General features: G+C 44.4%; 1 protein-coding gene across 7 annotated transcripts in view; it reads right to left on the reverse strand.

Annotated features, from left to right (window-relative positions):
- Nucleotides 1-19,028, reverse strand: part of PCSK5 (proprotein convertase subtilisin/kexin type 5) — a 463,699-nt gene extending 444,671 nt beyond the window's left edge. For all 7 annotated transcript variants that reach the window (XR_004272619.1, XR_004272620.1, XM_032290888.1 and 4 more), the window contains exon 1: nt 18,260-19,028. Coding sequence is in view for 5 of the 7 variants with exons in the window: in XM_032290888.1 (XP_032146779.1) it covers nt 18,260-18,451 (192 nt within the window). In the remaining 2 variants the exon portion in view is untranslated. The remainder of the gene's footprint in view (nt 1-18,259) is intronic.
- Nucleotides 19,029-21,259: the final 2,231 nt, after the last annotated feature.

Genomic DNA, 21,259 nt, shown 5'->3' on the forward strand with positions numbered 1-21,259 from the left:
CAACACCACATATAGGGAAATTCAATCTTATAACACAGCCAAGGGAGAGAACCAGACACAGTGAAAGTACTAACAACTGCTGCAGGATTTATTTACTCTCTGCCTGGCTTTGCCCACTGCCATTTATCCATTTTAGAATATGTTTCTGAGGGCGTTTTAACTGCAGAAAACTCTTCTAGGTGCCAGCTGAGACAAAGGTGAACCACACAGAAATCCTATCTTGTTTATTTTTTTTTCTTTGGAGATGGAGTCTTGCTCTGTCACCCAAGCTGGGTGGCATGATCTTGGCTCACTGCAATCTCCGCCTCCTGGGTTCCAGCGATCCTCCTGCCTCAGCCTCCCAGAGTAGCTGGGACTACAGGTGCACACCACCATGCCTGGCTAATTTTTGTACTTTTAGTAGAGATGGGGTTTCACTATGTTGGCCAGGCTGGTCTAGAACTCCTGACGTCAGATGATCGGCCCGCCTCAACCTCCCAAATTGCTAGGATTCAGGCATGAGCCACTGCACCCAGCCAAGAAATCCTATGTTTAAGGGGATTATTAGCTAGCAGAGGAGAGAAAATCAGATAGATAGACAGACAGATAGATAGATAGATTGTATGTAAGTTGAAAATGCCAAATGCCAATAAAAAGAAGTATACAAGGTTCAATGAGAGTTTAAACAAAAGAGGTTGTAGCCACAGGAAGTTTCATTTGAGGAAATGACATCTGAGAAGGGCTTTGTAAAACACAGCGAGATCTGGACATGTAGATGTCCAGGCAGTAAGCATGACATGAGTAGAGTCAGAAAAGCAGGACACACCAGTTCATGTGCACAGAATGGCAAAATAGTCAGGTTGAATGATGTCGAAAACATAAAAAAAGGAAGAGGAAGAAAAGAGAAGAAAAAGGAAGAGGAAGAAGTCAAGTCTTTTTGACCAAAGGAAAGGGAGAGACAGTGGGGACAGGGTAAGACTTGCACAATAATCCAAATGAGAGTGACAAAGGCCTTACTTACAGTAGGTCTATCACAATTGTGAGGAAGGAATAGCTCTACTCTCAAACCATACATCCCATGAAAATGCTCAGCTTTTCCATTGCTCCTTTATTTGACCTAGAAAATAGAACTCACCTTTCCCTCTATCTGCCCAAGCCTGAAGGCCTGGACATTTGCGGCTTGGATCTGATAAAAGAAAAGAGGTCAAATGGGGAGATTCATCTCTATTGAGAGATTGGCTTCTGGCCATGTCACTCAACCAAGAGAATGTTCCTTTTATCATTAAAGGGAGTTAACGCCCAATAAATATTTGTTCTATTTGTCCTGAGTTTGTTTCCTATCTCCAAGGATGTCTCTGAAGCCCCTCCTTAAGGACTGAGCTGCAGGGCTTAATTTATGTCTGTTTGTTCTAGAGTCTGCAATTCCTCCTCCTCTCCAGATTTAACTTCAGTGTTTGGTGATTAAAAGGCCAATCCAGCTAGGCCCTGCCATGAGCCTCTGACCGTGACAGGAGTCTACAACTTATTTGATACAGAACCGTAGGACCTTTCATATGCGCCAAACCTGCTTGTTTTTGCCACTTCTACTGCTTCTACATACACAGTAAAATTTGCCCGTGATTAGAAGTTGTTTCTTACTACTGACCACTTCCTTCGTTAGGGAACTCTGTGCTGTTCTGCCCACTGCTCCAATAGACAAAAGACTTTCACTGCCACCCCAGGGAGATGGTCACAGCCAGAAGGGTTCTTAGGGTTCACCAAGATCCACAGAGAAGCAATCACAGTCGTAGGATAATCTGGGATTTGGCTCTCAGAGTGGATGCTGTCACACTGTGAACTCTGACTCTCACACCAGGAATGCTCATAGAAGTCAAAATCAGAAGAATGACCCTGCTAAAAGTTAAGGGCTAGGCTATTTCCCAGTAAGCCTGGACTTCTGAATCCACACGCAAATGATTCATCAATGCTAGACCACTGCTTTTTACCATACCCCTTTATAGAATATACAATGCACTATTGATTTCATTCTTGACTGTATAGAATTTTTTTGTAATTTTTCTCCAATGTTCATATTTATTTTACATTGTATGTACATTCCACATCTGCAAAATACTTTAGAATTCAACCAATATTTAATGACTATGTATAAAGAGTGAGACACTATGCTATACGCTACAGAGTAATAATTAAATCCCCGTAGAAGAAAAACATAACGGAAAACTATATTTAATCCCCTAAGAGAATTTTGAGCAAGCTATTATGCAAGTCAATCAAGTTAAAAATCAGAGCTATTTTACCTATACCTATAGTTTACCTATACTTCCAAAGCAAAATGTAGGTAAAGAAGTGATATTTGATGAGACAGGGTGCATTCAGCCTAGTATGGCCATAGACAAGAGGTGACATTCGAGAGGTGTCTTCAAGAATAGATTAAATTTCCAGAGGAGCAACAGATCAGGAGAATAACCCAGGCGGAAAGACTGACACAGCAGCAGGAAAGCATTGAGCGAAATATCTGGGGAACAATGGGAAGGTCAGTCTAGTTTTATTAAGGTAAAGAGCAGGAGAAATGATGGAAAAAATATTTCAGGACAAGTAGGTACAGGCCTTTAAAAGCCCAGAGAAGGAATCCATTGCAATGTGATAGGCAAATGGGAACTACTGGTGGCTTCTGAACAGGGAAATGACATCACCAAAATTAAGCCTTACAATCATCCTCTCCAATCCCAAGCTCCACCTCTTCTTCCTTGTTAACTAGTCTCCATTTACCCTGCCTGGCCTTCTCTTCCTCAGAGGCCTTTGCATTTGCTATCTCCTTTACAAAGACCTTGTCCAACTCCAGACTACAATGTAGTTGGTGCTTTCTTAAAATTAGGTATCTGCTCAAGTGTTTCTTCCTCTGTGAGTCTCCCTGACCAACGAAAGGAGTTCTCTCACCCTTGGTCACCCTTTAGTCTAACATGTTGCTTTCCAACAGCACCTATCATCATTTGAAATTATTTTACTCATGTCATTACTGGCTTATGACTTATCTCCTCCCACTATGATACAAGCACCATGTGAGCAGACAAATGTGGTTGTATTGTGTCTAGTAGAATGGCTAATAAAATAGGTACCCAATAACTATTTAACAGCTGTATTGAGATATAATTCACATACCAAGCAGTTCACGCATTTAAAGCAGTGGTCCCCAACCTTTTTGGCACCAGGGACCAGTTTCCTGGAAGACAATTTTTCCACACACAGCGGAGGGGGCGATGGTTTGGGGATGGAACTGTTCCACTTCAGATCATCAGGCATTAGTTAGATTCTCACAAGGAGCATGCAACCTAGATCCCTCACATGCACAGTTCACAGTAGAGTTTGCGCTCCTATGAGAATCTAACACCCCCACTGATCTGACAGGAGGTGGAACAGCTCACCTGCCACTTACTTCCTGCTGATCAACCTGGTTCCTACCAGGCCACGGACCGTATCAGTCCACAGCCTGGGGGTTAGGGACACCTGCTTTCAAGTAGAGTATTAAACTGTTTTTAGCATGTTCACAAAGTTGTACAAAAATCACCATAATCAATTTTATTATTATTATTACAGAGTCTTGCTGTCATCCAGGCTGGAATGCAGTGGCATAATTACAGCTCACTGCAACCTCAAAATTCTTGGGCTCAAGCCATATTTCTGCCTCAGCTTGTCAAGTACCTGGGACTACAGGCTACCATGTCCTGCTAATTTTTTTTTTTTTTTTATGTAGAGAACAGAGGGTCTCACTTTACTGCCCAGGCTGGTCTTGAACTTCTAGCCTCAAGCGATTCTCCCACTTTGGCTTCCCGAAGTGTTGGGATTACAGGCAAGAGCCAGTGAGCCTGGTCAACAATCAATTTTAGAACATTTCATCACCTCCCAAGAAATCTCATACCTATTAGCAGCCACTCCCCATTTCCCACCAACACTTCCAGCCTTACACAACCACTAATCTACCTCTGTCTCTATAGACCTCTGCTAAATCTGGACATTTCCTATAAACAGAATGATACAGTATGTGGCCTTTTCTGACTGCTTCCTTTCACTTAGCATAATGTTTTCAAGGTTCATCCACGTTGTAGCATGTATCAGAACTTCATTTCCATTGTGAAAAAATATTTCATGATATTAATATGAATACACTATATTTTATCTATTTATCCATTGTTTATCCATTTATCCATTGTTTATCCATTTATCCGGTGATAGACAGTTGGGCTGTTTCTACATTTTGGCTATTGTGAATATTACTACCGTGAACATTTATCTACAAGATTTTGTGTGGACATATGTTTTCACTTCTGTTGGGTATATATTTAGGAGTGAACTGCTAGGTCATACAGTAGCTGTGTGTTTCACCTTTTGAGGAACTGTCAGACAATTTTCCAAAGTGGTCTCACAGCTTTACATTCCTATTAGCACATTCCCATTGTAAACTGCAGAGTTTACAATGGGAACGATCTTTTTTATTATAGCCATCCTAGTGAGTGTAAACCAGCAGCTTACTGAGGTTTTGACTTACATTTCCCTGGTGACTGATGATGTTAAATATCTTTAGATGTGCTTCTTGGCCATTTGCATATATGCTTTGGAAAAATGTCTACTCAGATCGTTTGTGCCCGTTTTTAATTGGGCAGCTGGTCTTTTATTATTGAGAGTGAGAATTCATTATATATTTTGGATGCAAGTCCTCCTTAGACACGATTTGCAAATATTTGCTCCCATTCTGTGGGTTGTCCTTTTGCTTTCTTGACAGTGTCCCTCAATAATGATTTTTTAAATAAAACAATAAATAGAATTAATCTTCTATGACAAAGGAAACCTGTGGCTGGCTCATAAATGTGACAAATTCATGGCAGGGCTGGATCTAGAAGGGTGACTCAAGTCACCTGTTTTCAGCTTTGAGTTTCCTTTACTGGTTCCCAGCATTGTCCAACCAGCCCAGAAGCAATGACATCATCCTGTGATGAGTCAAAGAATGCAGCATTTGGTAAATTGGTCTATGAGCACCAAATAGAAAGATGCCCCATAGTTAAACATGAAGAAAAAAGGTTTTGCTGGAAGCTAGCCTGTAATAAATCCTAAGTGGCCTACAATTTTGTTTTCTCTTGAGAAACTTTGAAATTGATGAATGAGGTTCCCGCCCGACACACAAACATATTAGTTAAATGAAACTAGAATAGGCACAGGATGAGTAAGCAGTATCTTTCTAAATTTACATTATGGATATTTGCTCACAAAATTAAAGGCCCTGGGATGATCTCTCTTCCCTGCTCTGTATTCAGACTACCCAGCTTTATTTTGGTTGAGGAACTCCCACCAGAGAAAACAAGGTGCAAGCATGGGAACATGGATATGCAGAGATCTGGTGTATTTTTACAGCTGTAAGAGCTTCTCAGTATAGAAAAATACCAGATCTTAAGTACTTATTACAAAAATATCATCCCTAAAGTACTTATTTGAAATATATATATATATATATATATATATACATACACACACACACACACGCACACACACATACACACACACAGACACACACACACACACACAGAGAGAGAATACAAACACTTTGTCATACTGGGAAAGGCAACAAGGAAAGACTTGCTTTTAATAAATCTTAACTAGGTTCAATGCTGGCATGGTATCCAAAATCTAATTTTCCCAGGATAGAATTAACCTCTTAGATAATGCACAGAAAATTGAAATAGAAACTTAATACTTCTTTTGTGATGCTAACCTAAATTAGCAATCAGATTGTCATACAAATGTAAACAAGATTATTATATAGAATAATCTAAAAATGTTATATGGGATAGAGCAATCTATAAATAATTTTAAAGACTCATATTTAAAAATATATCTGTATTCCTGTAAGGTGGTAAAGTTTAGGCTAAGAATACATGAAATGCATGTTCGGAACACAGCTTTAATGTACTATGTAAAATATGTTTATAAAGGGCAGAATACATGACATGTGAATAAGTTACAGTTATAATTATCTGTTATAATACTGAGATGGAAAGTAGACTACGTGACAGCCTAAGCTTAAAGTCAACCTAAAACGTGAGCTCGTGTAGACCATTTTAAAAATCATCCTTAAATATTATGTCCTGGTTTTACATTCTCTGTTTCCACTGTTCCCTCTATATTCAGTGTTCAACGCAACCTTCAGTTTTTAAACCAAATATGGGAAGGTGCATTTGGGAGTTGAAAGCAATCACCCATGTGTCTGTCTTTATCCCTTAAGTTGGTATGGGACCTGCAGTGCCAATAATAGCACACAGATGTGTAAAGCAGAGATAATACCTACATTCATCCAAAGAGAATGAAATGCGGGGTAAGCTTCATGTTTATCTGCTCAGTGGATACCTCAGCACAAATTACTTGGAATCCTCTTCTTCTACACACTGATAACCCCTCAAATACCCTAGCCTCTTTCTTGACTCTTTCAACCCATTAGCCTTCGCCTGTTCTCTGTCTGGTCATCTCCCCTGCATCTCCATACCCTGGACGTTATCATTGAGCAGAACAACTCTAGCTAATAGCTTACAAAAAAATTAAAATACTCTGGGATGGTTCTCATTTTTCTGCTTCTGCCACTCTTATCAAAATAGCCATCCACTTTTCTTTTGTTCATAAAGCCCCTACAGGCAGCCAATTCCTTTGGTCCAATAGTCCTATTTTGGCCCCACTACCTTCCTCACAGCCTGTGGTCAACCACTTCAGAGGTCGCACCTTTCACATTCAAGAACTGTTTGCCTCCTAGTTTCCCAGAGTCTTTCTCCTTCTCTCTTACTCTGGTGCATTCAAACTCCTTGTTTTGTACTTTTCTTTCTTTTTTTTTTTTTAAGATGGAGTCTTGCTCTGTCACCAGGCTGGAATGCAGTAGTGCAATCTTGGCTCACTGCAACCTCTGCCTCCTGGGTTCAAGTGATTATCCTGCCTCAGCCTCCTGAGTAGCTAGAATTACAAGCACTGGCTATCAGGCCCAGCTAATTTTTCTATTTTTAGTAGAGACAGGGTTTCACCATGTTGGCCAGGCTGGTCTCGAACTCCTGACCTCAGGTGATCCACCCGTTTTGGCTTCCCAAAGTGCTGGGATTACAAGTGTGAGCCAGTGTGCATGGCCTGTTTCGTCCTTTTCTAATCTCAGGCTCCTAAGCATTAGTGAGAAAGGCACAAACCAATACAGACTGGTTCGTTTCTTCTTCACTCACTCATTTAATCACTAGTCGCTGTGCAATGGCTAAGGACAAGCAGCAAATAACCTCATTGCTATTGGGCACATTTTTATATAGTCATCATTCATTGACTGTTATCACCATTTCCTAAAAGTCTTCCAAAATACTGAAGTATCCAAACATCCATTTCACCCAGTCGCCCCCCTCCCCACCTCAACTTGCCACAGGTGGTCTTCATCTTTTTTTTTTTTTTTTTTTTTTTTTACTTTTAAGTTCTGGGATATATGTGTAGAATGTGCAGGATTGTTACACAGGTATACATGTGCCATGGTGGTTTGTTGCACCCATCAACCCGTCATCTAGGCTTTAAGCCCCGCATGCATTAGGTATTTGTCCTAATGTTATCCATCCCCTAGCCCTCCACCCCCTGACAGGCCCTGGTGTGTGATGTTCCCCTCCCTGTGTTCATGTGTTCCCATTGTTCAACTTCCACTTATGAGTGAGAACATGTGGTATTTGGTTTTCTGTTCCTGTGTTACTTTGCTGAGAATGATGACTTCCAGCTTCGTCCATGTCCCTGCAAAGGACATGAACTCATTCTTTTTATGGCTGCATAGTATTCCACGGTGTATATGTGCCACATTATTTTATCCAGTCTATCACTGATGGGCATTTGGGTTGGTTCCAAGTCTTTGCTATTGTAAATAGTGCTGCAATAAACATATGTGTTCATATGTCTTTTTTTTTTTTTTTGAGACGGAGTTTCGCTCGTTACCCAGGCTGGATGGTGCAATGGCACAATCTCGGCTCACCACAACCTCCGCCTCCTGGGTTCAGGCAATTCTCCTGCCTCAGCCTCCTGAGTAGCTGAGTAGTTACAGGTACGCGCCAACATGCCCAGCTGATTTTTTGTATTTTTAGTAGAGACAGGGTTTCACCATGTTGACCAGGATGGTCTCGATCTCTTGATCTCGTGATCCACCCACCTCGGCCTCCCAAAGTGCTGGGATTACAGGCCATATGTCTTGATAGTAGAATGATTTATAATCCTTTTAAGAGACTGAGATTGAGGCCACTCTACACTTCCTTTTCTCCTCAGCAGAACTCCTCTGACTGGCCACTCACCCTTCCTTCCTCTTTAGTCTGAGGCACCAACATTCCTCTTCCTTTCCAGACAGATTTTTTATTCCTCTTTACTTACGCCCTGTATGCCCCCTGCCCGTGTGCCCATTGTGTTTCTCCTGTGCCACACACTGTTCTAGGTGCTGGGGATACAATCATGAATGAGGCACTGCCCTCTCAAAAAGCTCACCAGCTAGTGGAAGGATAGATGTGTAATTACACACATACACAAATTCACATACAATTGGGGTGACTGTATCTTTTCTCAACTTGGACACGTTTGAGACTGAATGGGGAGGTGAAAAATAATTAATGGGGTGAACTGATTTACTGCAGGGTGAAAAAAAAAATTTTTTTTTTTTTTTGAGACAGAGTCTTGCTCTGTCACCCAGGCTGGAGTACGGTGGCACTAGGCTCACTGTTGCCCCCGTGATCCCGGCTCACTGCTGCCCCCGTGATCCCGGCTCACTGCTGCTTTGGCCTCCCAGGCTCAAGCAACTCTCCCACCTCAGCCTCCCAGGTAGCTGCATTACAGCTGTGTGCCACCACAGCTGGCTAATTTTGTATTTTTAGTAGACATGGGGTTTCACCATTTTACCCAGGCTGGTCTCAAACTCCTGGCCTCAAGTGATTTGTCTGCCTCAGCCTCCCAAAGTGCTGGGATTATAGGCATGAGTCACTGTACCCGGCCAAAAAAATTTTAAACAAGATATAATAACTCATTTACTGAGTATGTGTGTGCCAGGCACTATTCTAGCTACTTTTAACTCATCCTCACAATGACTGTATGGGGGACCACTCTTGTTATTACATCCTTTTCACACATGAAGAAACTGAGGAACAGAGAGCTTAAGACATTTATCTAGGGTCCCCAGCTAGGAACGAGGAGTATTAGGTTTGAAACCCTTTTAATTCTAAACCTACGATCCTAACTACTTCAGCACGTTGGCTAGAAAGAGATGAAGGGAGGCAATGGAGGCCAGCAGGTCGGTAGGAGCCAACAGGCAATGAAAAACTGTTGTACTCCGTTTCTCCTGCCCCACAAGCCGACCTCCACTCCACTACCCAATCAAGCACTGGCGCTAAGAGCACTGGAAGCCGTCTTATCACTTAACACACATCCTCCTGGATTCTTTCTATAGCACTTCTTCCTACTGAACACCATCCAAAGGAGGTACCCTTTCTTCCCATGGCTCTCTGCATCTTCCTGGCCTCCCCGGCTCTTTCATCTACTCCCATTCTCCCTTGCTTCCTAAGTAGAGACATTCTTCTGTCTGCCTTCTCTTCTCAGTTCCCCTCCCTTCATGCTTCGTCTCTTAACAATGCTAAGCCCTTCCACAAAGCTTCCTTTACACTAAGGTTGATGAGTGCCAATTTTACTCCAAACTAAATGTTCTTCCACCTACTAGACATTGCTATCTGCATGTCCTTCTATCTTCCAACAAAAAGAATGTTGATGATCCCACTTATATGTGGAATCTGGCAGGGGAAAGTGTTGACTACATATAAACAGTAAAACAGTGACTACCAGGAGTGAGGAGGGGGAGGAGGGAGATGAAGGTCAAAGGGTACAAACTCAGAGTTATGTAGGATGAATTTGTCTAGAGATGGAATGTGTGGCAGGAGTGCTAGGGATATACAACATAGTAATACTGTATTGTTTACTGAAAAGTTGCTAAGAGCCTAGCACACAGATTACCACAAAAAGAACGGGTAACTGTGGAAGATGATAAATATGTAGATTTGCTTACCTGTAACAATCATTTCATTGTATATGTATATATCAAAATATGTTGTATACCTTAAATATATATAATACAAATAAATCTAAAAGAAAACTAATGCTGGGCCTATCCTTTTGTTCTCAAAAATGATCCTGCAGACTGTCTTCATTCTACAAAGCAGTCCACCATTCTCCTGGTCCCTAGGCTAACACTTTGCAGCTCTCTTCACATTCTCCCTCCTCCTCATCCCCTACTTCCATTTAGTTACCCAGCCCTACTGAATCATCCTCTATAAGAACTCCCAAATCTTTCCATTGTCACGGCTCCTGTTTTCACTGTCAATAATTGTTGCCAACACAATCACCACTCTGCCATTCTGCATTCAGTTCATCGTGCACACTGCTACCAGCAGACTCTCCCAAGGCATGACTGAACCACCCTACACTACCCAGAAGTCCATTATTATTTGTCTTACTAAATGATAGTTACGGGTGAAGAGGTTCTAACTCCTCGAGAAAAGAGAACGTTTTCTGATCTATATGTTACGTGGTAGACTCATGTTGTAGAATCAGTGGGCTGCTGTCTCTCCTTCTCAGGGATCTTCAATATAAACTTATCCTAAATGATAATATTGAAACTCTCTAGTCTAGGAATTTAGAGCTTACAAAACCTGATCTCTAGTGGGTTTCTTCCTTAGCCCATATCTCTTTTCTCATTCTAGTAACAGCAGCCCACTTTCCTTTGGGGACGCGTGCCTACCCAACTGGCGGACTGCTCATCAAAGGTCAACATCTCCCTTCAAAGGAGGACATGGGACCCAAGCTCACCCATCAAAATATTGCTACCCTCCTAGACAAAGTGATTTTTGGCCCACATGTGGGGATATGACCCCACCCAATGAGGAGTCTTTTTCAGGGGTTAATTTCAATACTGGATAAGAAAGGTACTAAGAAGCACATGATTTGCTGCTTTCTGGAAAGCACCTTTGAGGGAAAAGGAGAAATAGTTGACATTAGCACTACCTCTGGCTTTTCAGCTGGACAGGCCCACAATCATTATTTTTGAAACACTTGGATTTAAAAATGTTTCGGAATTCAGAATTTTATCAGGTGAGAAAAACACAATGAGGCACATACTCGAGTATTACCTATACCTCTCCATGGATCAAGGGCAACGTCCCCACAATCAAGCTCATTCATACTTCTGCAATGAAATAAATTAATGGCCTAATTAATGTCAGCTGAGGTCAGGGCAGGTTTTGCGATGAAGAAAGTGCAGATCAGGTAAAGTCTGACTACAAAATGGGTTTAGCTTCTGCTTTCAGAAATGCACGTAAATGCATGTGTATCTGTTTAAACCAACAAATGCCCAGTCTGCTTATCTGCTTGCTTGTTCATTTTGCTTAAGCAGTATGAGGTTGATTTTTGACACTTGCACCTGAAAGAGTCCATCTCTGTTCCTCATGTGCCTATTATGTTTCAGTTTTACTTCCCACTAGTCTTCTACACAGATCACACTGGAGTCAAACTAAAAGACTATGTTTTGATACTTTAAACAGAAAATTTTGCCTGAGCCCGATGGCTCACGCTTGTAATCCCAGCACTTTGGGAGGCCAAGGCAGGCGGATCACTTGAGGTCAGGAGTTCGAGACCAGCCTGGTCAACATGGTGAAACCCCATCTCTACTACAAATACTAAAATTAGTCAGGCATGGTAGCACATGCCTGTAATCCCAGCTCCTCCGGAGGCTCAGATAGGAGAACCGCTTGTGCCTGGGAGGCAGCAGTTGTAGCGAGCTGAGATAGCAACACTACCGCATTCAAGCCTGGGCCACAAAGCAAGACTCCACCTTAAAAAAAAGAAAAAGAAAGAAAATCTTGCCACCTTCGTATTTGTATATGTCTTATAAACAAGGGCTATCCAACAGGAGATGGGAGCCTTAGCTGGCTGATTTTCTTGTCAGTTGCCCCCGCCCCAGCCTTGTCTCCATGGCTCCTAGAGGAAAAGCATAGCTATCACATCATCCTGAGAATCAGGCACACCACTTACTCGTCTTCCTTTCAGTCCCCATTATATCCCCACGGACAATCGCAAGAATCTGGAAAGTCACTGCATGCTGTTGTTTTCCTTTGAGTGCCTCTGCATCTCTTCGGTGTCTTTAAAGATCGTCTAACGCTCCGTATGCCTTATTTGAGCTATATACACACTCATCTTTACTCCTAGGGCACCTGATGTTCACAGCAACCCTATGAGATGGATGGGGTAGGTATTATGGTTCCCTATTTGAAAAATGAGGAACAGAGGGTCAGGTTGGTTGATAAAAGTAAAGACCCTGGATTTTCACTCAAACCTGGCTCTTAGTCTTGTTTTCTTTCCCATCTAATTTTACTCCCAGGATGAACTCAAATTCGAGAATTTATTGGCATTGATTGTTCCTTCTTGGTACTCTTAGATGTAGAGATAGATAATCCGTTGAAACTAAGGAGAACACTACATGTGTTATTTTACTCTAAACTATGTGAAAATTGTACTCTGGTAAAAATAAAAATTGACATATATATGCTATGTATATATACATATATTACACACATACATATCTGTGTATATATTATATATAAGTCTAGGGGTGTGTGTGTGTGTGTGTGTGTGTGAGAGAATGTATTCTAGCATGGATGAATGTCTATAATCATTTATTTTTACCAGCCAGGAAGCTAAAGTCAGCTTTTTTGTCATTGATTACAACCTGAATTAAATGAATAATGAAGTCTCAATGCAGAGCGATGCCTGGAGATACTTTAGCCTTGGTGAAAACCAGACACTGCTTCACATAACTTGAACCGACAACACAAATACTCCTCCCTGCCCAGGGGATATTTCTGGGTCAGGACTCCCTCTCTCAGCCAAAGAGTCAGACATTGCTGAAAATTTTCCCAGCATACTACCCTGTTTCTCCGGCTGACCTTTAAGGTTAGGATCTCTGGATATAAGCCCATGAAAGACAGTGATAAGGCAAAGTCAGCTGCCTTTAGGCTTACAAAAATGCAGTTTTTCACTTCAAATAGACCCCCAAAATCCCCAATGACCACATACAAGCCATTCCTTATCTACGAGGTTAATGCAACGACTCACCATCATCAGGCCACGCACCCTAAATTGCTTTTTCCTGCAAAGGTTCCCCTACTATTCCTTCATTGGCCTCATCATAAGAAATATGTGGCTGGGTGTGGTGGCTCACGCCTGTAATCACAGCACTTTGGGAGGCCAAGGCGGGCAGATCACAAGGTCAGGTGTTCAAGACTAGCCTGGGTAACATGGTGAAACCCCGTCTCAAATAAAAATACAAAAATTAGCCAGGTGTGGTGGCGTGTGCCCATAGTCCTAGCTACTAGGGAGGCTGAGGCAGAAGAATCGCTTGAACCTGGGAGGCAGATATTGCAGTGAGCTGAGATTGCGCCACTGCAGTCCAGCATGGGTGACAGAGACGCCGTCTCAAAAATATATATACATGCATATGAGAGTGGCTGGCAGGGGTCAGGGCTAAGGTTTTTGGGCATAAAGAGCTGCCCCGTGCAAAGCCAGATGTATCATCCAGAGATCAACCTGGGACTACAGCACCAATTAACTTTCCTGTTTACAAAATGCCTAAGAATTTATTAGGCAAGCACAATCCACTCCCACACAATCCATCAGACTAACCACATCCCCTATTTCCAGTACTCTCCATAAGCACCCAGAATTCACTGCCCACTGTGAATCAACCTTTCAAGCATCCTATAGTATTCACAGCTCAAAATTAATCAGCAGGGTGGGAGGTGTTCAGGACATCTCTAAACAAAGTTCTTCCGCTCATGGATCTCTTCCTACCTACTTGGAAAATGTTTCTTCTAGCTTTATTCATGCAAACTACATTCAGAATGAAAAACAGAATGTAAATGCAAACATAATTTAACAAAATTGCTCAGGTATTTTTCCTCCCTTTCGTCCATCTGCAGTATGCTGATCCTATAGCCTTTCATGGTCTACAACAAGGATCAATGAGGGAAGAGGGCCCTCCCATGGGAAAGCAATCCTAATTGTTTAGAATCTAACATAAAACTATTTTTAAACTATTAATATTTTAAATTGCTTGTTGAAAAGGAAAATCATTTTCCCTGCTTACAAAACTACGATATAGCTCTTGCAATTCAATTTTCAAAAATTTATTTTCCTGATCTTCACATTTTGCATCTCCATTTTAAAAATGTCTTCCTTTCTCCGTATCTAAAACTTTGGATCTCATTTATTTTGACCTTTCTCCTCAGATTCAGATTAAACAAACCTTTCGCTGCAAGCCTAACTATGTGCTGAGCAATGCATAGTTAACTCACTCTATTATCTAGAGATTTATCATTTTACAGATGAAGGAACAGAGGCTCCATTAAGTTCAGTGACTTTCCTGCTTTCACAGCCTTGAAAGTGGCCTCTCCAGAGTTTCCAAGTCCACATGCTGTCAACAGGGGGGCTCTAGGTAAAATATTTCCCCAGTCAGTATGGCTTGCATCCAGTTTTATCCTTTAGAGGTGTTACTCAAATTGTTACATGGTTTGGGGAAGGGGCTTTGCTACTGGTAAACTCAGGCTGGAATCAAGGATTATAAGCAACCCACAGAAGGATAAATAAAGCTATTGCACATTGCAAACAATCTGTTTGTTCACAGGGAACCTTCTCCCTGAATTCTAATAACCAGGCATTAATTCTTCTTTGTAGATTTAGTCTAAATGGAGGTCCACAATTAACAATATGTCAGGTCTTATTCCTTTACATCATTTCAATTCTCTAACCAGTAGATTGTTAGCTCAAAGGGTCAGAGCACATGATTAGTGAGGGAGGACAAAGGCCTCTTGCTCCATTCCTGTGCAGGTCAATAGGCATCCACACCTCCTACTCCCGGGCAGCTCAGAAGGTGCTCTTCTAACTAGATACTAAGAGGGCTTGTAGTCAGAACTTGTAGGGAAGAAAAGCAGGGCATTCTGACTCTGACTCTGAAACCAACCAAAATATAATATAAGCTAACATGACCACAACTAACAATGATTATTTTAAGTATTATTATTGCAGGATTTCAAGGCACAGTCATTCACAAAATATAAACATTTTGTGAAAACATATGCTAGCGCTATAAATAAAGGCAAGAAAATCCTCATTTGTGTTCCCTTCTGGAAGTCAAGCACATCCTTTTTGCTTGTTTGTTGGCTTCTTGTGTTACTCTGCACATCCCATCTTTTACGAACAGAAGAGGCACAACTATTCTTCTCCATAGAAATCCCAAGCCAGAAATGTTACCTCTGGAGACTTTTAAAGGATAAGATGCTACACAAAACATTACACTGATATGCTGAGTAAATGGTCAAACCGTACCTTTACTGTGGTGAAAATTCACTACATTATTCACCTAGAATATCATACTGAAGATATTAAAAATGTGACCAGATTACTAAATGGCTTCAGAAATAATAACAAGTTTCAGTTCCAATTTGCAACATATAAGGTGAGACCCCAAGCCCAAATGGGTAAAAAACAGAACATTCCAGAGACATTTGCAAATTAGTTACTGCCCTCAACTGATCCACAGCTGCTTTACTGATGGAAAAAGAAAAACAAAAGGATGTCTAAAGTGTTGAAAGGTCAGAGCAGTAAAGGATGAATAAGGAATACATTTGGCCCTTACAGTGCAATGATATTGCACGTGTGAACTCAATTTAGCACCCCGAAGACTTAGCATAGGCTTAAGCTCCTTTGATCTACAGAGGAAATGCTCTCCACTGTAGAATAGCTGATCTTTTTACACTGGTTTAAGGGGTCCTCTGTAATCCCTATAAGCACTAAATGTCCTCATCAGCGCTGTAAAAACCACAGTAAATCATCTTTGGTGTTATTTGTATGTAAACTTTCTTAGTGCTACTTTTTTAATGCAAAGTCACAAATCTTCATCATAAGGCCTTTTGTAAAAAGTCAGGCAGAGGTTGCAGGACATTGCAAGGTTGGCTTGTTCAAAAACGGGTTGGGTGACAATTTCTCCCATCTCACTATGCCAGATTCTGTAATATATCAGTTCTGCTCATTTAATTCAGAGAGGTAACAGCTGTTTCTGCCCTTGTTCTTCAAGTCAAGAAATCTAGGTTTGTTTCAACTAAATATCTGTGAATTGAGACCAGATATTTGCTTCTAGTCTACTGGAAAATCAGAATTCAAGGAAATGGAGATTTTACTTACTTCCTCCTTCACCCATAGGATAGAAGGGTTCCCTAAAGGCAGGATCCAAGGGGGAGTGGGCTTGCAATAGTCAGTGTCCCAGATCTGAATCATGGCTTTGCCACTGTCCAGCTGGTCTCAGTTTCCTAATCTCCTGTGTGTGAGGTGACATTTGCCAAACAAGGTTGTTCTGAGATTAAGAAAGAAGGGTATGTTCAAGAATCTATTCTTCCAAAAATGTCTGGCAGGTGTGAGATGTTCGGTGTTAGCAGAACCCGAGATGATTAATACTACCAGCTACTTTCAGGGCATAGGCAGCGCCCAACTTTAAGTTCATGTAACAAGATCTGAACGGACTCGGTGTTTTCTTCCAGAGAAAAAGAAGCCAGTAGAATCCCAACAAGCCTTTAGAATGGAAATGTTCCGCAGATGACAGGCACTCAAGCAACAAAATCTGGCTGGCTTCCCTTACTTCCTCACTTCCAGGGGCGGGAGGGAATACAAACCGTGCCCCTTGCCCTAGTCTCAGTTCTCCACAGGGCTGGCTTCTCTGGAATGAGTCCTCCCTCTGGGCGGGCAAAGAGCAAGATCTTGTGCTCCTGCTCCTCGGAACACTCCCGCGCTCCCCAGCTCCTTCTAGATGCAGCGACAGCAGCTCTGCCTCCTCTCCAGGCACTGCATTCCCCAGGCAGCGGGGAGAGTAGGGGGTGTCCCCGGGTTCCTGGGCGTGTAACGCAGTGGCCTCAGAAACTGTCCGTACTCTACCACTCCACTGGCACCAGCCAGCACCTCCCTCTCCCTTCCCCCTGGCAGAGCACGCGGGGTGCGGTGCGTGCACCCCGGGCAGTCCCCAAAGCGCGCCTGCTGGAAAGGCGCCATCCATCACCTCCCATTCCAGCGGATTCTCGCCAGAGCCCAGCCAGGGCCCGCTCCTACAGCCAGCCCCAAAGATACTTGCGGTGTGTATGTGTGTCTGTGTGTGGGGGGGTTCTTTCTGGGACCCACTTTCATAGCCCTCTCTACCCCCATTTCTCGCAGGGGTGTGGGGGGAAGAGAACTAGGAAGCCAAGACCACTGAACCCGGAGTACTTCCAAATCCGTTACGCTTCCAATCATCCTCATAGCATCACCTTAGTTTATTGGCATTTCTCCCTAGCAGCGAAGCTCTGCCAAAACCCCGCAAGTGGCACCCCGCAAAAACCCCGCACCCCTGCTGCCTGCCCAACTCTCGCCCCACAGCGCAGCCTCCCGGCCTGGCACCTTCCATCCCGGGGTAAAACTCCTTGTTTTCCCGGAGCGGAACCCAGCCAGCAGGTTTCGGAAGTTTCCCACCTCCTCACTCCAACTCCCTTCCGGGAGCCCCCGCGCAGACCTCGCTTAAGGCGAAGAAGCCTAGAGGTCTCCCCTAAATCTGCGCTTACACAGGGTCCCGCCCCCTCTTCCCTCCCCTCCTTTCTCCTCCGTTCCAGCTCCAGTCCCCGCGCCTCCGGCGTCTCCAGCGCCAGCGGTTCTCTCACCCAAGAAGAGGAAACTTCTTTCTGGGCTAAATTCAGGTCGGAGCAGGAAAGCCTTTCCCTCCCGCCGGCATCAGAGGCGCGCTCACCCCCTATCCCCCAAAAGACCTCATATCCCCCTCTCCCCACGATCACCCTCTGAGACTTTGCCTCGGATTTCTAGTGTTACTCGACTTTTCGGGTCAAAAGGTCCAGCCGTCTCTGAAAACACCACGGGGGCACTCTGGATTTTTCCCAAGACCCTACCAGTCCCGCATGGCTTGCAAAAGACAAGTAAACAAAACACGGACCCGGCAACTTTGGGGTGTCTGTGTGTGTGTGCGCGTGTGTGTCCGCGCGCGCGCGGGAGACAGAGCATCGCCCAAGAGTTAGGGCAACAGCTGCTAGAGCACATCTGGAAGAGGGGGAGGGGGTTCCACGCAGAGGGGACAAGAAGCCCCCACTGGCTTCAGGGCCTAGGGCTGGGCCAGCCTGTAGTTCATTACCTGTCCTATGTTGATGAATCCGTACTTGCTGGCGATGCGGTCGGCTTCCGAGAAGCCCCCGGCGATTTTGACTGCCCAGTGGTTGGTGTAGACGCGCGTCCTGCACACGGGGAGCAGGCAGCCCCCGAGCAGCGCCAGCACGCACAGCAGGTCCAGGCGTCCTGGGCAGCAGCAGCGGCTCCCCCAGCCCATAGTCCCGGCGCCTCGCTGCTCCCTAGCTCGCTGGCTGGCTGGCTCAGCGCACTAAGGGCGCGCACAACTAACTTCTCCGGCCTGGGCCGCCCGGCGCGCAGCCCCTGGCCGCCGCAGCTCGCAGCCCCGGGCGATCGGTAGGAGGCGGCTAGCCCCGGCAGGGAGCAGAGCAGCGAGCCTCGCGCCGCCTCCTAGACCATCCCTGGGGCCGCGGGGACCTGTGCTCCCAGCTCTCCGGCCCGCGGAGCGCTCGGCGATGCTCCCCGGCTCGGGCTCAGGAGGCGGCTGAGTGGGGCGGGCGCCCTCCGCAGTTGGGCTTCGCCCGGCTCGGCTCCCGGACTCTCCGACTCGCTCTCGTTCCTCCCGGGGCCCCCGAGCGCGGCGGAGACAGCCAGTGAGAGCGGTGCAGGCAGCGACCGGGCGCCCCCTCTGCTGGCCCAGGCTCCGAGCGCTCGCTTGCTAGCTCCCTGCGCTCCCTCCGGCTCCGACCAGCGCGCGGGGATTCTGAGTGGCAATGGCAGCAGCGCCTGCTCTGCATAAATGACTTCCCCCGCCCCCCTTAACACCCCTCCTTTCCCACATCCCCCTCCTCCTCTGCCTCCTCCGCCCTCCTGAAAGCGGCCGCAGCCAGGGCGCCCACCAGGTCCTAGCGCCTCCGGGTTCTCCCAGCTGTAACCTCCAGGGTTCCGGGCAGCAAAGGCAAGTCTTTCCACAGCGCTGGGAAGAGAGCTCCGAGGCCCTGGTTTTACCCTCCTTTTTCATCTCCCTGCTGGATTTGTCTGAACGTATCGCCACTTCCCGAAAGACTAAAGACATTTACACGCCGGTGCGAGTTAAGCACCCTGAAGATTCATTCATCCTCGCTCTAAATGTCCTTAAACAACTAGGCATTTAAGGAGGTCACTTGCGTGTCAATTACCGAACAAATAACCCGAGATTTTCACTTCGTTAATTCTTCATGCTTTTCAGCAACTGTTTATTTTACACATTCTGCTCCCGGGAGAAGCTACCACATAGGATAGTAAGTCGCATCGACTCCTAGAAAAGCCAACCACCGTGGCTCCAAAGCCAAGTCCGTTGCCTGCTCTCTTTCGAAATCTGCGCATCCGATACTAGGCAACGCCACGGGAGAGTAAAATTCCGGCCTTGGAAGTGAAGAAACATGTTTCTGTGAATACCTGGTATACTAGTGGATGGAGATGTTGGGCCAAGGGAATAACTCCATTCATTTGTTGGATTGCTTCTGACGAGGGCGTCTTTTCCTCCACCAAGGGAAAAGTTTTCCAACTTTTCCAAGCACAGTCCTGTAGCAGTGAAAGACTTTAATATAAAAAAGACCACAGAGGAAGTTCAGATGAAATATGTGGCCGCGTCACCTTCATTACTCTGCTGCAGCAGGCAGGAGGGAGCCCAAATTAACCCTCCTCTCGCTTCTCCTTTACAACCTCCCTGCCTTCTTGGAGCGGGGGTGGGGTACAGAGTGATTTATTGTGACAAGAAAAATTACCTTGTACGAAATAATTCAACTCACTTTAAGAGTATTCACTATATCCCTAACTGTCCTTCTTTCTCTCCTCCTACCATGCCCTATTTCTTTCTTCCTGTTAGTTAAATGTGTTTGAGATTAATTAACTCATCCCACCTATAGCTTTTGGTACTGATTTTTTTTTATCTGAAACATAACTGCAGACTTAAAATTCCACTTGTACCTCTGAGCATAGCATTTGACATTTTACACATTGTATAAGGTATGCTATATTATTTCATCTTGAAAACAAACACACAAAATAACATTATCCCCACATTATAGATGAAGAAATAGACAGAAGAACTAAAACATGTGCAGAAGGGTATGTTATTTTATTCGTTATTTGACTGATTCGACACATCTGTTTTGAGCACCTAGCATGTGCCATGAATTGTGCTGAGCACTGGAGAAAGGGGAAGGGGGGCACAAAAAATTAGTGGAATTCAGAATCTGTGAATACTCTAGAGTAAATGTAGTTTATTACTGCATTTATTTATTTAGTTTTTGAGACACAGTCTCACTCCATTACCCAGGCTGGAGTGTAGGATGCGATCTCTGCTCACTGCAACCTTTGCCTCCCAGGTTCAAGCAATTCTCTCTCAGCCTCCCCAGTAGCTGGGATTACAGGCATGTACCACCATGCCAGGCTATTTTTGGATTTTGGTAGAGATGGAGTTTCACCTTATTAGTCAGGCTGGTCTCAAACTCCTGATCTCAGGTGATCCACCTGCCTCGGCCTCCCTGAGTGCTGGGATTACAGGAGTGAGCCACCAGGCCTGGCCTATTTATTTATTTTTGAGACGGAGTCTCGCTGTATTGCCCAGACTGGAGTGCAGTGGCATGATCTCAGCTCACTGCAGCCTTTGCCTCCCAAGTTTAAGCAGATCTCCTGCCTCAGCCTCCCTGAGTAGCTGGGATTACAGGCTCCTGCCACCACGCCTGGCTAATGTTTTGTATTTTTAGTAGAGACGGGGTTTCACCTTGTTGATCAGGCTGGTCTCGAACTTCTGATCTCAAATGGTCCACCTGCCTTGCCCTAGAAAAGTGCTGGGATTACTGGCATGAGCCACTGTGTCTAGCCTATTATTATTTAAGAGGAAAAACATAAGCACTATGCTTGTGCTTTAGAGTTTTGGTACCATCTCTCTACTAGCCAGTCCCTGTAGACACATTTCTTCCTCCTTCCCAGCCATGGAGTCCGAAAGTTCACAATCTATTACTACACGGTTAACTCTGATGATCTGTATCTATGCGTAAGGACATTGGAGTATCCCTCTTGA

This window comes from Sapajus apella, unplaced genomic scaffold (assembly GCF_009761245.1).
Source record: "Sapajus apella isolate SASKATOON/1434 unplaced genomic scaffold, GSC_monkey_1.0 scaffold24, whole genome shotgun sequence".
In the NCBI taxonomy this organism is placed as follows: domain Eukaryota; kingdom Metazoa; phylum Chordata; class Mammalia; order Primates; family Cebidae; genus Sapajus; species Sapajus apella.